This window comes from Myotis yumanensis, unplaced genomic scaffold (assembly GCF_028538775.1).
Source record: "Myotis yumanensis isolate MYYU_CA2020_CCGP unplaced genomic scaffold, mMyoYum1.0.hap1 SCAF_3, whole genome shotgun sequence".
Taxonomy (NCBI): Eukaryota; Metazoa; Chordata; class Mammalia; order Chiroptera; family Vespertilionidae; genus Myotis; species Myotis yumanensis.
The window spans coordinates 109,799,310-109,815,970 of NW_027223754.1; the positions used below are offsets into that span (position 1 = coordinate 109,799,310).

At 43.3% G+C, this 16,661-nt stretch overlaps 1 protein-coding gene and 1 pseudogene across 1 annotated transcript in view; both read left to right on the forward strand.

Moving 5' to 3' along the window:
* CRYL1 (crystallin lambda 1) overlaps positions 1–2,387 on the forward strand; it is a 188,615-nt gene extending 186,228 nt beyond the window's left edge. Inside the window, exon 8 of the mRNA XM_070409337.1 lies at positions 1,588–2,387. Within this exon, the coding sequence (XP_070265438.1) occupies positions 1,588–1,701 (114 nt within the window). The 3' untranslated portion in view covers positions 1,702–2,387. The remainder of the gene's footprint in view (positions 1–1,587) is intronic.
* Positions 2,388–9,689: 7,302 nt separating this feature from the next.
* On the forward strand, positions 9,690–15,303 carry LOC139005182 (caspase recruitment domain-containing protein 6-like; annotated as a pseudogene).
* The last annotated feature ends 1,358 nt before the right edge of the window (positions 15,304–16,661 follow it).

The following is a 16,661-nucleotide window of genomic DNA, read 5'->3' on the forward strand; positions in this document are numbered from 1 at the left end:
TTATTTTTATTTTCTTTGTTTATTTTGTTTTATAGATTCCACATGTAAGTGAAATCATATGGCATTTGTCTTTCTCTGTCTGACTTATTCCACCTGGCATAATAACCTCTAGATCAGGGGTGGGCAACCTTTTTGTGAGTGCGTGCCAAAACCAGCAAAATCTCTGACTCAAAATTCTTCTGCGTGCCAACCCTAATTTTTTGAGAACATGCTACGCCTACTTGATATCTCTTAAGGTGTACGTATGTGAAGAACCTTGAAGAAATAATAAAATTAATTTGAGCGACAAACACACAGTATATGATGATGAAAAATACATTTATTTTTTAATGTATACATGTACACTGATAGTCTGACAGAAAACTTTATGATTCCGTTTGATATTATCAGTGGGACTTTTGCTGCTGCATCACTGATGACAGAGATTTTACAACAGGTTTATATTTTGTGACCTTCAGAGATATGCACGAGCTACTACTTTCATACGTCAGGCTACTCCTATTACGAGACTTAACAAAATTAATCACTGAGAACAAAGATTCACAAGCATATGTGGATGAAATCAAAACACTGGTCGGATCTAGGAAGGCAGGGAGAGTTAAGGCAGAGGCATAGAAATTGCTCTTCCCCTCTCTCGTCAATCCATGTCTATGGTCTTTAAGATAACTTGTTATGTAAAATTATTTATTTATCTAAGATGCACCTACACTGAATTTATCTGAAAAATAAAAAAGTCGATATTAAGAAAAAAATTGTAAATGGAAGATTATAAGAGGGTTTCGCGTGCCAGCAAAAGTTACTGGCGTGCCATGTTTGGCACACGTGCCAGGGGTTGCCCACCCCTGCTCTAGATCCATCCACATTGTCTCAAATGGTAAGATTTCATTCTTTTTTATGGTCAAGTAGTATTCTATCATATATATCTCTTCTTTATCCATTTGTCATTGATGGGCACTTAGGTTGCTTCCATACTTGACTATTTTAATAATACTTCAATGAGCATAAGAATGTTTTTTTGAATTAGTGTTTTGATTTCTCCAGATAAATACCCAGAAGTGGAATTGCTGGGTCATATGGTAGTTCCCTTTTTAATTTTTTGAGGAACCTCTGTACTGATTTCCATAGTGACTGCACCAATTTGCAGTCCCTCCAATAGTGCACAAGAGTTCCTTTTTCTCCAAGTCCTTGCCAACACATGTTTGTTGATTTATTGATAACCATTCTGACAGGTGTGGTTTTAATTTGCATTCCACTGATGTTGAACAGTGATGTTGAACAGCTTTTCATATGTCTATTGGTCATCTGTATGTCTTCTCTGGAGAAATGTCTATTCAGGTCCTCTGTCCATTTTTTAATTTGATTATTTTTTTGGAGTTAAGTTGTATGAGTTCTTTATATATTTTGGATAATAACCTCTTATTAGATGTATCACTGGCAAATATATTCTTTCATTCAGTAGGTTGCCTTTTTGTTTTATTGATGGTTTCTTTTGTTGTGCAAAAACGTTTTAGTTTGATGTAGTCCCATTCATTTATTTTTTTCTTTTTTTTTTCCTTGTCGTCTTTTCTCTTCTTTCCCTGTTCCCAGGCCATGTGTTTGAAAGTCCCAGATGATCCTGAGCACTTAGCTGCCAGAAGGCAGTGGAGGGACCAATGCCTCATGAGACTTGCCAAACTGAAAAGTCAGATGCCCTCCCAGTGAAGGTTTTTCTTTGTGTTTTTTTTTAAGATTTTAAAATTGATTTTTAGAAAGAGAGGAAGGTAGAGGGGTATAGAAAGAGAAACATCCATGTGAGAGCAAAACATCAATCAGCTGCCTCTTGCACATCCCCTACCGGGGATCAAGCTCACAACTCAGACATGTTCCCTGACAGGGAATTGAACCAGCAACCTTTCGGTGCATGATATGATGCCCAGCTAACAGAGCCACACTGGCCAGGACCAATGAAGTTTTTTATAATGCCGTCACTCCCCTCACTGAAAGTCCTAGTTGGTGGAGTTATAAAGACTTAATCATATTGTTTGAAACAGTAGCAGCTACAGAGGTACCGTACTTAGCATGCAAGCCCTGGGCTTGGTCTCTGTTAGCAGTAATCTAGTCATTTCCGATGTGGGCGTCAAAGCAGCACTTGGGTTCTGAGGGCTGTCGATTTCCTGCCACCCGGGCAAGCCAGTCATCTCAAGATTTTCACTTTTTAGTTTTAAGTGTGATTATGCATCCTACATTTTATAGCCAATGATTGTAGTTTCAAGTCATTTTAATCTGTAGCAAAAATTTTTGTAATTATTTCTAATCCCTTTCTGAGTACTCTGTGGCCCTTCATTTTTGAGACAACTAACTACCTTCATTTTGCCAATGATTATTCTGAATAAAAGTTTTTGATTCCATATAGGTGTCTTTTCTTCTGATCTTTCTGAGAAAGACAGTGTTTGATCCTGTGATTGACATGTTTTAGAGTGACCATGATGAATAAGAGGCAAATCTTCATTCTGAGTTCTTTGTCTTTTAGTCAGTAAAAATTCACCTATTTGGACCAGTGTTTCCAAAACATGTTCTACAGTGCCCTGTGCTCTGTAGTCATCTGTATTTGGGAAACTCCATGGACTGCCTGGCCTTGGACACTCACATCTATAGGAAATTAGGGACTCCAAGTTCTATAGTAAAGATACCTGTGTAACTTCACCCAACATCCCATTATCTTCATTGACTTGGAGTCTGTTCCTAGCACTAGCTCTCCACATACTCTGGGAAACAGCACAAAAATTCCTCCACCCCGGAGGGCCAGCACATCATAATAACTTTGATCACTGGATGCCTCTGTGGGGCCCCTGACAGCTCCCAGCCCAAATGATCCTGTACATTTTGATGACCAGCTTCCCAGCTTCACCCAATAGGAGATGCGTCCCTTGGAGCCAAGGCTGTGGTGGTGCTGGAACCAGCGTCCCTGATTGGGAACCATGTGGAAGTGATATTTCCAGCTAAGTGTACATATCACTCACCCATCACATGCATTTACTTACTTAATTTTATATAACTTTTGAAGCAGTCCTTCTGATAAGTCTAGTACCCACCTGGCACCATTCATAGTTATTACAATATTATTGACTATATTCCCTCTGCTGTATTTTACATACCTGTAACTATTTTTATAATTGGCAACTTGTAGTTCTTATTAATTCCTTCCCCTTTTCACCCATTCTCCCCCCACACACGCTTATTTATGCAACAGCATCCACTGAGCAGCTGTGATGTACCAGGCATCTCAGACATGGTCATTGCCTTTCAGAAGTTTACTGTAAGAAAACCAAATGTTACAGTAAAATAGGACAGTGCTCCAGAGGGTCATATACACAGGAAATCACAACCGCCTGCCCCTGGGTGTGCCCTGGAAGGCCCCAGTGGGCAACTTTCGAGTTGGGTTTTAAGCAACAAGACAGCCTTCCTGGCTGAGGAAGCAGAGCAGGAAAGGGTGCCAGGCACCCTCGAAAAGGGGAGTGGTTCCCTGGGGCCTGAAAAAGGGAAGGCTGGAGAGGGGCCAGACCCAGATAGTGGTGAAGAGCCCTGGGGGCCACATTAATAGTCAGACCTTATATAAAGCAATGGAGAGTCTAAATGGAGTGGAGTGGTCATCAGGATTTCAGAAAGTTCCATATGACAATGGAAGGGACTGATGTGGAGGCAGAGCCCGTTGTGGTCCACATGGGGGCTGGTAAGTGAGTGTGGAAATCATCCTGGTGGTAGGATTGAGTCATCGGGTGACCTGGGAAAGTGACATGGGAGCCTAGAGTATCAGCTCCAGCAACCGTGCAGATTCTATGCCCGTTACAAGATGAGGATTTTAGGAGGAGGGCTAATGTGAGTGTCCCAGATACTAAACTTCCCAGAAAGGATAATGTGGCAAGTCACAAAGGAGGATGTCAGCCCTGAAAGGATTTATCTGATCAAGTTGTAGATTCTCCTTAAACTCTGACTCAGTCCTTCCCTCTGTGATCTGTTGAGGGGCCATGTGTCTGGGCCACAGGCAAGCCCTTGCTTTTCCCAATAGCTTCTGGTTCCTGCTCCTCTCTCTTCAACATACTTGTCTTCTCAAAGTCTCTGTACTATGCTCAGTGCTTTTAGGAGCATGTGAAGGCTACCCACAGACCCTGGACCCAGGTTTGGGATCACTGATATGCAGATGAACTAACCAGGAGACATGGGGTGTTGGCGGGTGTCACACAGACTTGACCTGTTGGTTTGACAGCATTGATGAGCCACTTGGGGTTCCAGAAGGAGTGGCCAAATGACATTTGACATTTCAGGTCTAATGCTCAGGCCAGTAGGAGAGCAAGGCAGACACATCCTGGTGTCCCCTATGGTGGTGTGCACTGGGAAGACAGAGTATGGACATTCATTTATATGTTTACATTCTGTTTCCCTACTTTTGCTGTAAAGTATTTTTGTGTAGGCATCGGGTCTGTTCTGAGATACATCCATTGAAGTGCTTCTCAGTTTTGCTTGCAGCCATCACAATGTGTAATGCGACAGTTACTAAAAGGATTGGGCTGAGAGAATGCCAGAGAGCCAGTGATTTGATTTTCATCTAAGGGCTGAAAAAATTGGACTTTCCAAGCGAGAACAGCAGAGAGCATACTTGTGGCTCTGGGCAGGAGGACAGTTATGGAAATTGCTGGATAGAGTGAAGAGTGGGTCCAACAGGGAGCTAAAGGGAGGGCTAGGTATGTGAGCATGACTTCCCACAGACCCCACGCAATCCAGTCTTAGAGATAAATTGCAAGACAAAGGAGGCCCTTCTGCTCTTCAGTTTGTCATCCCTGGGGCCTCCTTGCTTCGATGAGTTTAGCAACTGTGTAAGGTCATGTATCAGTTTTCCCATCAATGTCCTTTTTCTGTCACAGGATCCCATCCAAGACACCACACTGCATTGCATTACCAAATCTCCTCACTGGCCTGTGACAGCTTCTTAGTCTTGCTTTGTTTTTCATGACCCTTAGAGTTGCAGGAGTCCCAGCCAGGTAGCTTGTAGAATATTGCCAGTGTGGGATTGTTTGGTGTTTCCTTATGGTTAGTTACACTGGGATTAGGTTTTGGAAAGAATACCCCAGAAGTGAAGTGACTTCTCATTCCATCCTATGAGGGGCTATGTGACTTCTCTGGGGCGGTGAGAAGGACCAAGCCCAGTTGAATGTCACACTGACTGGTTCCTGAGTCCTTTTCTCAGAACTTAAGAGCTATCTATCTCCACCCCCTGTGTAATGCACACACAGTTTCTCTCACATTGGTCTCTGCTTCCAAATGTCTTTTCCCCAAAGCGCTGGTCCACATCCATTTGTACAGGACCCCTGGTTTCCCTTTCTGCATGCTTCAGCTTAGCCTCTTAGTGCTCCTTCAGGACTGGAGGTAATGCCTGCTCCAAAAGAACAGATTGTATATTGTTTCTGTGGAAGTCACAGAAAGATGTCAAAGATGGAGTTAGGGGTGGGGTCCCCGTTGTTCATGTCTGCTTCTTGCTTGGTTTGGAGGTGCATGTGTAGCTGATGAAGTACAAGGTGCTTTTCACAGGCTAATCAAACAAGCAAGACTGAAATAAAAAACAGAATGGCAGTTTTATTCATTTTCAATTGACCCATCAGTCAAACATTTATGGAGCATCTACTGTGTGCTGGGCACTGTTCCAAGTGCTGGGGAGACACTAATAAACAGGCAAAAACTACCTGCCCATATGAAGTTTATTCTGTAGTTCTAGTGGGAGACAGCAAAACATACAGCAATCAATAGGCAAAGTATAGAAAATGTCAGAAGGCTATCAGTTATGTGGCTAAAAAAGTGTACAAAAGTTTTAATTTCTCCATATCTTTACCAGTACTTATCTTTTTTTTAAACAACAACTATTCTAACAGGTGTAAGGTGATTCCTCACTTGTTTTGATTTGCATTTCTCTGATGATGAATGAAGTTGAACATCTTTTCATGTACCTGTTGGTCTTTTGTTTTTGGAGACATTCTGTTCAGTTCCTCTACCCACTTTTTAATCAGATTGTTGTGTTTTGTTTTGTTTTGCTATCAAGTTGTATGAGTTCCTTATATATTTTGGATAATAATTCCTTATCGGATAGATGGTTGCAAATATTTTCTCCCATTTCACAGGTTTCCTTTTCACTCTGTTGATTATTTCCTTTGCTGTGCAGAACTTTTTAGTTTGACATAGTCTCACTTGTTTATTTTTTGTTTTGTTGCCTGTGCTTTTAATGTCTTTATTCATTAAATCATTTCGAGGGCCTATGTTATGAAGCCATTTTAGGCATTTTACAGTCTTACATTTAAGTCCTTAATCCATTGAGAATGGAGTTTTATGTTTATGATGTAAGAAAAGAGTCCAATTTAATTCTTTTGCATGTGGATATCCAGTTTTCCCAATACTATTTGTTGAAGAGACTGTCATTTCCTTGTTGTATTATCTCGGCATCCTTATTGCATATCAATAAGAGTGGGTTTATTTCTGGCTTCTTTATTCTGTTACATTGATCCGTATGGCTTTTTGACAGTACCATACTGTTTTAAATATAAGCTTTATAATAAGTTTTGAAATCAGGAAGTATAGTACCTCCAGCTTTTTTCTTCTTTCTCAAGATTATTTTGGTCATTCAGGGTGGGTTCTTTGTGGTTCTATATCAATTTTATGATTGTTTTTCTATTTCTGTGTAAAATTATTTTGATATTTTGTTAGGGATTACATTGAATTTGTATATCACTTTGGGTAGAATTGACATTTTAACAACAATAAATCTTCCAATCAATAAACATAGGCTGTCTTTTCTTTCACTTGTGTCTTTAAATTTCTTTCATCAATGTTTTATAGTTTTCAGTGTGCAGGTCTTTCACTTTCTTGATTAAGTTTATTCCTAAGTATATTGGGTTTTTTTATGCTATTGTTAATGAGATTGTTATCTTAATGTCCTTTTCGGGTAGTTTATTGTTAGTGCATGAAAACATAACTGATTTTTACATGTTGATTTTGTATTCTTCAACTTTACTGAATTTTTTTATTAGTTCTGATAGTTTTTGTGTGGAATCTTTAGGGTTTCCTACATATAAGATCATATCATCTATAAAGCTTATAAGATGCAGTAAAAGCAGTACTAAATATCAAGTTTATAGCAATAAATGCTTCTATTTAAAAGGAAGAAATAACTTAAACAACCTAACTTTACACCTTGAGGAGCTCAAAAACAAGAAGAAACTAACTCCAAGTTAGCAGAAGTAAGGAAATAGATAAGAGCAGAAATAAGTGAAATTGAGAATTGAAAGACAATAAGGAAAAAATCAATAAGATTCAGAGTAGGTTTTCTTAAAAAATTAAGTAAATTGCAACCATTTAGCTTGATTTTTAAAAAATGAAACAAAATCAGAAATGAACGAGAAGACATTAAAACTGATATGTTATATTAGTGAATTGAAGTTATACTCATTCTGCAATGCTTGTAGAGAAGTGTTTAAGAACATTTGTAATAAAGATGCTTCTAAGAAAAAACAATACACTGATGTCATAGAAATACAAAGGATCATAAGAGACTACTGTGAACAAATTATATGCCAACTAATTGTATAACCTACAATGAATGGATAAATTCTTGGAAACCATTGCCATCACCTACTCTTCAACAGCTTTAGAGTCTGTGGTCCCAGCTCCTGGGGATGCAATATAAAACAAGACCATATCACTACCTTCATGGAGTTTGTGTTCTAAATGAGGCTGGCTGTGAAAAAGAATAGATAAATAAGGAACATACCAGAAAATGATAAGTGCTGATTAGAGAATGAAATTGAGTGATGGAACAGTGTGTGCCCAATTTCTGCCTCATGCGGATGGTTGGGAAGGCTTTCTGAGACCTGAGTGACAAGAAGGAGACAGCCCTGTTCACTCTAGGAGGGAGCATGGGTGCAAAAAGCACAGCAGGAGTCCATGCCAGAGGGGAGGGCTCAGCAGGGGTAGGAGCAGTGGAGAAGCATTGTGGGAGAAAATGGAGTGGACAAGAGGGATTGAGAGGGCGGTGGGCTGGACACAGACCTCTTAAGGTTAGGTCAGGATTTCATTTAACTGCAGTGGAAGGCCTGGAAGTGGTGTGATCTAATTGCTTTTTATTTTGAAAAGAAGCAAAATAGTGGAGAGAGCTGCTGCCCCTCTAGCCCTTGTCCTGAAGCACACAATTCAGCCCCTCCCTGAATGTTCTTTTTTGAACTGCTTTCCCTTTTGCTGGAGCTTAGGGTGAGTGTTTGTAAGTGAGTGAGTCTGTGCGTGGAGCCCTTTAAGAAGATGCTTGGGTCTACAGCAGCCTTCCATCTAACCTGGACAGAGTCCCAACTGGTTTTCACAGCCAGCTATTGTGGGGGCTCCTCTTCCTGGCACTGGTGCTGGAGGCTGGGGATCCTGGTGTGGGGCTAGGACTCCTTGCTCCTTGTGGGATGGGGAGACTTCTGCAGCTGAGTTATCCCTCCCAATTCTCAACTGCTATATGTGGTGTAGGACAACCCCATTTGGTGTCTCCATCCCTCCTACAAATCTTGATGTGGCTTCTTCTTTATATCCTTATTTATAGGAGCTCCATTTAGCTACTGTTCAGATGGTTCTCAATGATGGTTATTCTATAATGTAGTTATAATTTTGATGTGGTTGTGGGAGGAGGTGAGCACAGGAGTTTACCTATTCCTCCATCCTAAGGAGAAGTCTCATGGAATTTTCATGTATTACAAAATGTTCTTTTGATTCCTCCCATTCCCCCTGCCCCAGCCTCGACCCTGGAGGACTGAGAGAAGCAGCATGGCCCAAGGTGGAGGGTGGAGGTTGGAGGCTGCAGTAATACAGGCCAGGCCAGCCAGGTGGTATGGGGAGCAGGGAGGGCCTGGTGCTCCTATGCAGGCAGAGTCATGGTTTGGATGCTGGCATGGGGGAAGGAGGGTAAAATACCCATAGCACCTTTGCATCTAGGTTGCAGGTCAGACCTGTTTGCATTTGGAGACGCTGAAGGTTTTGGAGGGGTCTTTTGGACTTGTAAAATAATTTCAATTTTTATTCAAAATATATGAGATATCATTAGCCTTTATCTTCCACTTGGAAAAATTGAGAGAATTATACAGTAAAGAAGGGAAATGAAAGCTATTAGATTTGAAGCTCAAATTTCAAAAATATTCAGATAAGACAGGTACACTCCAGATATTTTTCCCATTGTCCAACATTTTCAAACATTAATTTTCATACACCTCCTTACTTTATGACATAAATATTATCACTATTAGGAATAATAGTTTATTTTAGATTTTTTCCTAAATATCAGAAGGCTCCCCAGTAGTGCCACCTATTTTATAAACTGACCCGCAGCTTTTTCTTTTTGTAAAAAATTCTAATCTATTTGAATTAAAAGAATAAAGATCACATATCCAGGGCAAATGATTTTAACCCTACCAAATATAAGTGATCAGTGTTTTACAATAAAGAAACTCATAGTATTAACAGCATGTTGCTGTATTATGATCAGACTGACCAAAGTATGGACCTTTGTATACAAATTCTGATAAGAAAGACACCTGAAAAATAGAGCATGTGCCAACAATTAGTTGCTGGGACCCGCCTAAACTTGTTATCCATTGGAAGGGTTTGGTAATCCAGTTCCTGCTCTAGAGAAAGCTAGAGCTATGGCTACTGGGAATGCTCCTCCAAGATTATAGAAAGAGAATGAAAAAAGTTACTGGAAATCCTCCAGCAAGATCTGGACTCGATCCTAGATTCATTAACCTCTCAGAGGCTAATTTCTGAGGACGAGTATGAGGCACTGGAGGACATTCCAGACCCTCTGAATAAAAGTCGGAAGCTGTTGATTTTGGTGCAGAAAAAGGGAGAAGACGGTTGTCAGCATTTCCTCAAATGTTTATTTAGTACTTTTTCAGAGTCAGCGACCACTTGGAGCTTAAGGCATGAATTTTTAAAACATGAAAATATAGAATCTCCTCAATCTACAGGGGTAAGCAAGAATTCGGAAGATCTATTTTTCCCAGGAAAGAAACAGCCTGAGAGTTCTGAGATCACAGTGTCCTTAAAAGAGAAAGAACACTCGGATGTGGAAACTTCTGAGATGTTCATGGACAAGAAAAGTAGTTATGGCAAGATGGCGTGGTCCTTAAGGGAAAACGAGAAGTCATACAACCCAACAACAACCACAATACCACATTCAGTAGAGAATGTTGAATCTGAAGTTTCAGGAACTATTGATTATTCACAGGATCAACAGAGATACAATGAGCCTGATGATTCTTTATACTTAGGAGAAGAGGAATATCTAGAATCAGCTGTATTCTCTGAAGATGTAGAAAGCACCGTGGAAGGAGAAGATCATAATGACCTAGAGTACCTTGTCTATGGTGGGGAAGAGGACCTTGTGTATTCAGAAACCGCAGAGTTCTCTGGTGACGAGCAGAGTTATGGTGATTCAGAACCCGGCATGCCATTGGAGGAAAAAGAAGAGGAAAGTATGGAAGAAAGAAAAAAGGTGTTTAAAGATGTCCTGTCCTGTTTGAACTTGGATAGGAGCAGAAAGCTTCTGCCTGATTTTGTTAAATAGTTCTAATCGAGGACCTAAGTGGACACCCGAGACTCCGGGAGACCTAGCCTTGAATTTCCTGATGAAAGTTCAAGCACTGGAGGAAACCAAGATGGCAGCATAGGTTAACGCCGGAGTTTGCTGCCTCAAACAGCCACTTCAAAAATACAACTAAAAGACGGAATGGACATTATCCAGAACCACAGGAAGGCTGGCTGAGTGGAAGTTCTACAACTAGGAGGAAAGAGGAAAGCATACCAAGACTCAGAGGAGGCACAGTGCTGAAGTAAAATACTGAGGTGTGGAGGTGCATGCGGAGCAGGCTGGCGGCTGAGAGCGTGGTTGTCTGTTTCAATCAGGAGGGAATCTCAGGCTCTGAGCTCCAGATCCGGGCGAGTCTCTAGGGACCCAGACTCAAATGGGAGAAGCGGGACTGTCTGGCTTCGGTCGGAACTCGAAGGCAGCTTTCTCTCCGAGGTTTGCAGCGGTTGCTGGGATTCTGAGAGGCAGAGCCCCTGGGGATGGGACCAAGAGCAGCCATAACTGCTCGCTCCGCCCGCCCTGTATATCCCCTGGGACCCGCCCCCCCCCCAAGCCCTGCACAGAGGCATTTGCTGGAAAGCCTCAGGCAAAGGCTAGATTAGCACCTCCCTAGAGGACAGTAGTTCTCCCACTGCAGACACAGCTGATTCGCACAGCCAGTTGGCCTGGAGGTCAAGTAGTAATTACCTACAACAATCAAGGCTTAACTACAACAAGACTGTGCACAGAGACCACTAGGGGGTGCACCAAGAAAGCATAAAAAATGCGGAGACAAAGAAACAGGACACAGATGTCAGAATTGGAGGATATGGAGCTCAAACCACACTTTTAAGGTCTTTCAATATTTTTCTAGAAACTGCCGATAAACTTAATGAGACCTACAAGAAATCTAATGAGACCCTCGATGTTGTGATAAAGAACCAACTAGAAATTAAGCATACACTGACTGAAATAAAGAATATTATACAGACACCCAACAGCAGACCAGAGGAGCGCAAGAATCAAGTCAAAGATTTGAAATGCGAAGAAGCAAAAAACACCCAACCGGAAAAGCAAAATGAAAAAAGAACCCAAAAATACGAAGATAGTGTAAGGAGCCTCTGGGACAGCTTCAAGCGTACCAACATCAGAATTATAGGGGTGCCAGCAGATAAGAGACAGCAAGATATTGAAAACCTATTTGAAGAAATAATGACAGAAAACTTCCCATACATGGTGAAAGAAATAGACTTACAGGTCCAGGAAGCACAGAGAACCCCAAACAAAAGGAATCCAAAGAGGACCACACCAAGACACATCATCATTAAAATGCCAAGAGCAAAAGACAAAGAGAGAATCTTAAAAGCAGCAAGAGAAAGAAACTCAGTTACCTACAAGGGAGTACCCATACGACTGTCAGCTGATTTCTCAACAGAAACTTTGCAGGCCAGAAGGGAGTGGCAAGAAATATTCAAAGTGATGGATACCAAGAACCTACAACCAAGATTACTTTACCCAGCAAAGCTATCATTCAGAATTGAAGGTCAGATAAAGAGCTTCACAGATAAGGAAAAGCTAAAGGAGTTCATCACCACCAAACCACTATTATATGAAATGCTGAAAGGTATCCTTTAAGAAGAGGAAGATGAAGAAAAAGGTAAAGATACAAATTATGAACAACAAATATGCATCTATCAACAAGTGAATCTAAGAATCAAGTGAATAAATAATCTGATGTACAGAATGAATTGGTGATTATAATAGAATCAGGGACATGGAAAGGGAATGGACTGACTATTCTTGGGGGGGGAAAGGGGTGTGGGGGATGCGGGAAGAGACTGGACAAAAATCGTGCACCTATGGATGAGGACAGTGGGTGGGGAGTGAGAGCGGAGGGTAGGGTGGGAACTGGGAGGAGGGGAGTTATGGGGGAAAAAAGAGGAACAAATGTAATAATCTGAACAATAAAGATTTAATTTTTTAAAAAAAAGAAAAAAAAAGAAAGTTCAAGCACTGAATGTGATGGCTAGAGATTCAATCCTTAGACACAAGGTTCTGTGTGAGGATAGCAAAGGGGAGTTGCCAACTGGAGTAGAGAATCTGGAAATGAGGGACACACCAGCCATGAATCCCCTGGATGTGCTTTGTGCCTCTCTGCTGTGTTCAGCATGCGGTCATGTCAAGCATATATTGATACCGGCTTGCTCTTCCTTTGTTCCTGCCAGATGTAGAGAACAACAAAAGCATCTTAATGCTGGGGGCTGTGAAAGGCATTGTGAAGAAGCAGCCAGCACTGTCTTCAGGAGGGCCGGCAGGGGAAACTGAAAGGTCTCTGACTCGTGCAAAGATGCCCTCCATCTCTTTTGTGCGTCTGGGAGACTGTAGCTTCTCCAAATCCAGAATCCTCAACACACTGCTCAGCCCTGCCCAACCCAAACTACACAAAATCTTCCTCCATCATGATTTGCCTGTTCTGGTGCTTCCCCAGCAGATCTCTGATGGCCTGGTGGAAATAGCATGGTGCTTTCTGGACAGCGACAGTCTAAGGCAGCGGTTCTCAACCTGTGGGTCGCGACCCCTTTGGGGGTTGAATGACCCTTTCACAGGGGTCACCTAAGACCATCGGAAAACACATATATAATTACATATTGCTTTTGTGATTAATCACTATGCTTTAATTATGTTCAATTTGTAACCATGAAAATACATCCTGCATATCAGATATTTACATTACGATTCGTAACAGTAGCAAAATTATAGTTATGAAGTAGCAACAAAGATAATTTTATGGTTGGGGGTCACCACAACATGAGGAACTGTATTAAAGGGTCGCGGCATTAGGAAGGTGGAGAACCACTGGTCTAAGGGAAAACCCTCCCTTTTCCCAAGAGCCTGTTGCTGTGGCCAGCCTGCATGGAGACCTAGAAAGTTTTTGGACACAATTTGGTTTCTTGATGGAGGTTTCCTCAGATGTGTTTTTTTCTTCACTGACTGCCTAGGTCCGTGGTTGGCAAACCGCGGCTCGAGAGTCACATGTGGCTCTTTGACCCCTTGAGTGTGGCTCTTCCACAAAATACCACGTGCGTGCGCGCACGTACAGTGCGATTGAAACTTTGTGGCCCATGTGCACAAGTCGGTATTTTTGGAAGAGCCGGTATTTTGTGGAAGAGCCACACTCAAGGGGCCAAAGAGCCTCATGTGGCTCGCGAGCCGCAGTTTGCAGAGCCACAGTTTGCCGACCACTGGCCTAGGTGAAAAGGAATGGGACCTGCTCATGTTTTTAGGAGAAGATGCCATTGAAAGATGCTACTTTATCCTCAGTCCCCAGGCCAGGGAGAGTGAAGGGGCTCAGATTTTCCAGAGGATTCTGAAGTTGAAGCCATCACAGCTACTGTTTTGGGAGGAGGAGGAAGCTGGGGAGAAAGGGAGGAACTTGAAGGGCCTCCGAGCTGCCCTCCAAGAAGTCATGTCCTCATCACTCAGATGTGTGTCTGTGGAGGACATGGCCTTCCTGGCCAGGGAGCTGAGGATCCAGATAGATCAAGACTTTGAGAACGTTCAAGGAATTCAAGTTTCCCCTGGTGAAAACTTGGCTGGAACAGTTGAAGATGAGGGGCAACAAAGACATAGCCAGAAAGCTCATCTGAAATCCCCATTGAGATGCCTATGAAAGAGCCTGGAGCTGAAGGCGAGGTCACCCAGGCTCTTCAGAATTTCCACCTCATCCCAGTATTCATGCCTTATATGCAAAACCTCTGTTCGTTCCCAGTCAGAATTGGAGGCCACTTTAACTGTGTTCCTGTGAAAGCCCCTAGGGTTACAGGCTTCTGCCTTGGGTCAGAGCAGAAGTCTAGGTGGTTCCATCCTCCACCCTTTCAGATTTCAGGTGTCCATAGTCAAGATAGAAGTTTTGGGGTTTAGTACTTCCAACCACAGAGATTTTGTTCTGTTGAAAGTTTTATGAAATTTTCGAGACCTGCTTGGGGACATCACATGGTTGGACCATTTGGGAGACCACCAAGACCCATTTGGCTTGGCAGACCACAGACAACGGGAGCTTGTGCAAGGTCTGCCATATTGGTCTCCCTGGTAGGTCACTTCCACTCACAGCCAGCAGGACCAGTTGGGAAGCCACCGCCTAGGCAAGCCCATGCCCGGGGAACACAGCCACCTGAGGCAACTGAAAAACTGATGAGAGCATTATCCCACACTGTGACTCCTCACTCTCGAAACTTTCAGCCAGCAGGAGTCATACACAGACCCCTAAGGCCTGCTTTCCAGCAGGGATTCAAGCTAAAGACAAGGTGGGCCTTCAAATCCAGCTGGCCAAATGGGATCCCATCCTATGTCCAACAACAGATTTTTACCCAACTCTTTGTTCCGTCAGCCCACACCACCCCAGGGCAAGCATTCCCAGCCCCAAACCCTTCTAACCTATGGCCTCTCAACCCAAACCTACCAAAACAAAACCCACTCAGCCCCAGCCCTCCCAAGCTAGATGCTCTCCATCCAAACCCACTCATCCCCAGCCCTCTCAAGCTAGATGCTCTTTATCCAAACCCACTCAACCTAAGCCTTCCCAATGTAGGCCTTAGCCCAGACTTACTCAACCCAAGTCATCAGAAATCAGTGCCTCACAGGCTAAGGCATCCTACTTGAGAGCAGGGCCCAAGAGGGGAGGGAAGCATTAAAGTATTTACTTCAGAGACCTATGAAATGTATCCTTTACCCAGGCCATTCCGATCACAGAATAGTAACCTAAAGAAGAGTGGCAGTGATGGTAAGAGACCACTACCATTAGCATTACACAGAAAAGGAGATATGCACAGCCTAATTGTTTTCATTAAACTGTAAGAATTGTGTCCCTAAGAAAGAGGAAAAATATGAAAAGAATTAAGAATAGAATAAAGCGGTAAATAAATTAATTGAATCCAGTCTTGAGTTTTAGGTAATATATAGCCTGAATCCAGGGAATGGGCTTATGAGGCAGCCCCACTTGGGGAAGAATGAGGTTGGAGTCTCCAATTGCAAAAGAGATAATAAATTAGGGCTTGGTTGCCTCAGTGTTGCAAATAAAATTGCCTTAGATGTTGGCTGCTCCAGGGGTGTCTTGGTCAAAATTTTTGGTTTAATATCAGGCATTAACCAGATAACCCTGTTTGTTTAGGATAATCAATTTGCTTGTGGTAACAGCCCCAATTTGCTTAGATGATAAAATTCTCTCATTTGACCCTTATCCTATCTAATAATAGACAAACATGGTAATTAACCATACCTCTGCTACGCTTCCCATTGGCTAATCAGGGCGATATGCAAATTAACTGCCAACTAAGATGGCGGTTAACTGCCAACAAAGATGGTGGCTAATTTGCATACTTCAGGCAGGGTAGGACAGCGCAAGCCGCCATCCAGGCCTCCCTGTGCTACCGGGGGCTAAGGCAAGCGGTGCTGATCGCCTGGCTGGAGCCCTCCCCCGCCCGCCCACTGGAGACAGGGGGCCCACTCCCGTGTGAAATCGGGGGTGGGCAGGGACTGGGGCCAAGGCAAGTGGTGCGGATCGCCTCACCGGAGCCCTCGCCCTCCGGAGACACGTCCCGATGTGACCCGGGACAGGCGGGGGCTGGGGCCAAGGCAAGCAGTGAGTATCGCCTCGCCCGAGCCCTCGCCTGCCCACCAGAGACACGTGCCAATGCGGAGGGGCTGGGGCCAAGGCAAGCAGTGCCCATCACCTCGCCCGAACCCTCGCCCGCCCACTGTAGACAAGTACCAATGTGAGGGGGCTGGGGTGAAGGCAAGCGGTGCCCATCGCCTCAACTGAGCCCTCGCCCGCCCACCGGAGACACGTCCCAATGTGTGGGGGCTGGGGCGAAGGCAAGTGGTGCCCATTGCCTCACCGGAGCCCTTGCCCGCCCACCTGAGACATGTCCCAATGCGTGGGAGCTGGGGCGAAGGTAAGCGGTGCCCATTGCCTCAACCGAGCCCTTGCCTGCCCACCAGAGACACGGGGCCCACTCTGAGAGAGAGAGAGAGATTTAGAGAGAGAGGTGGA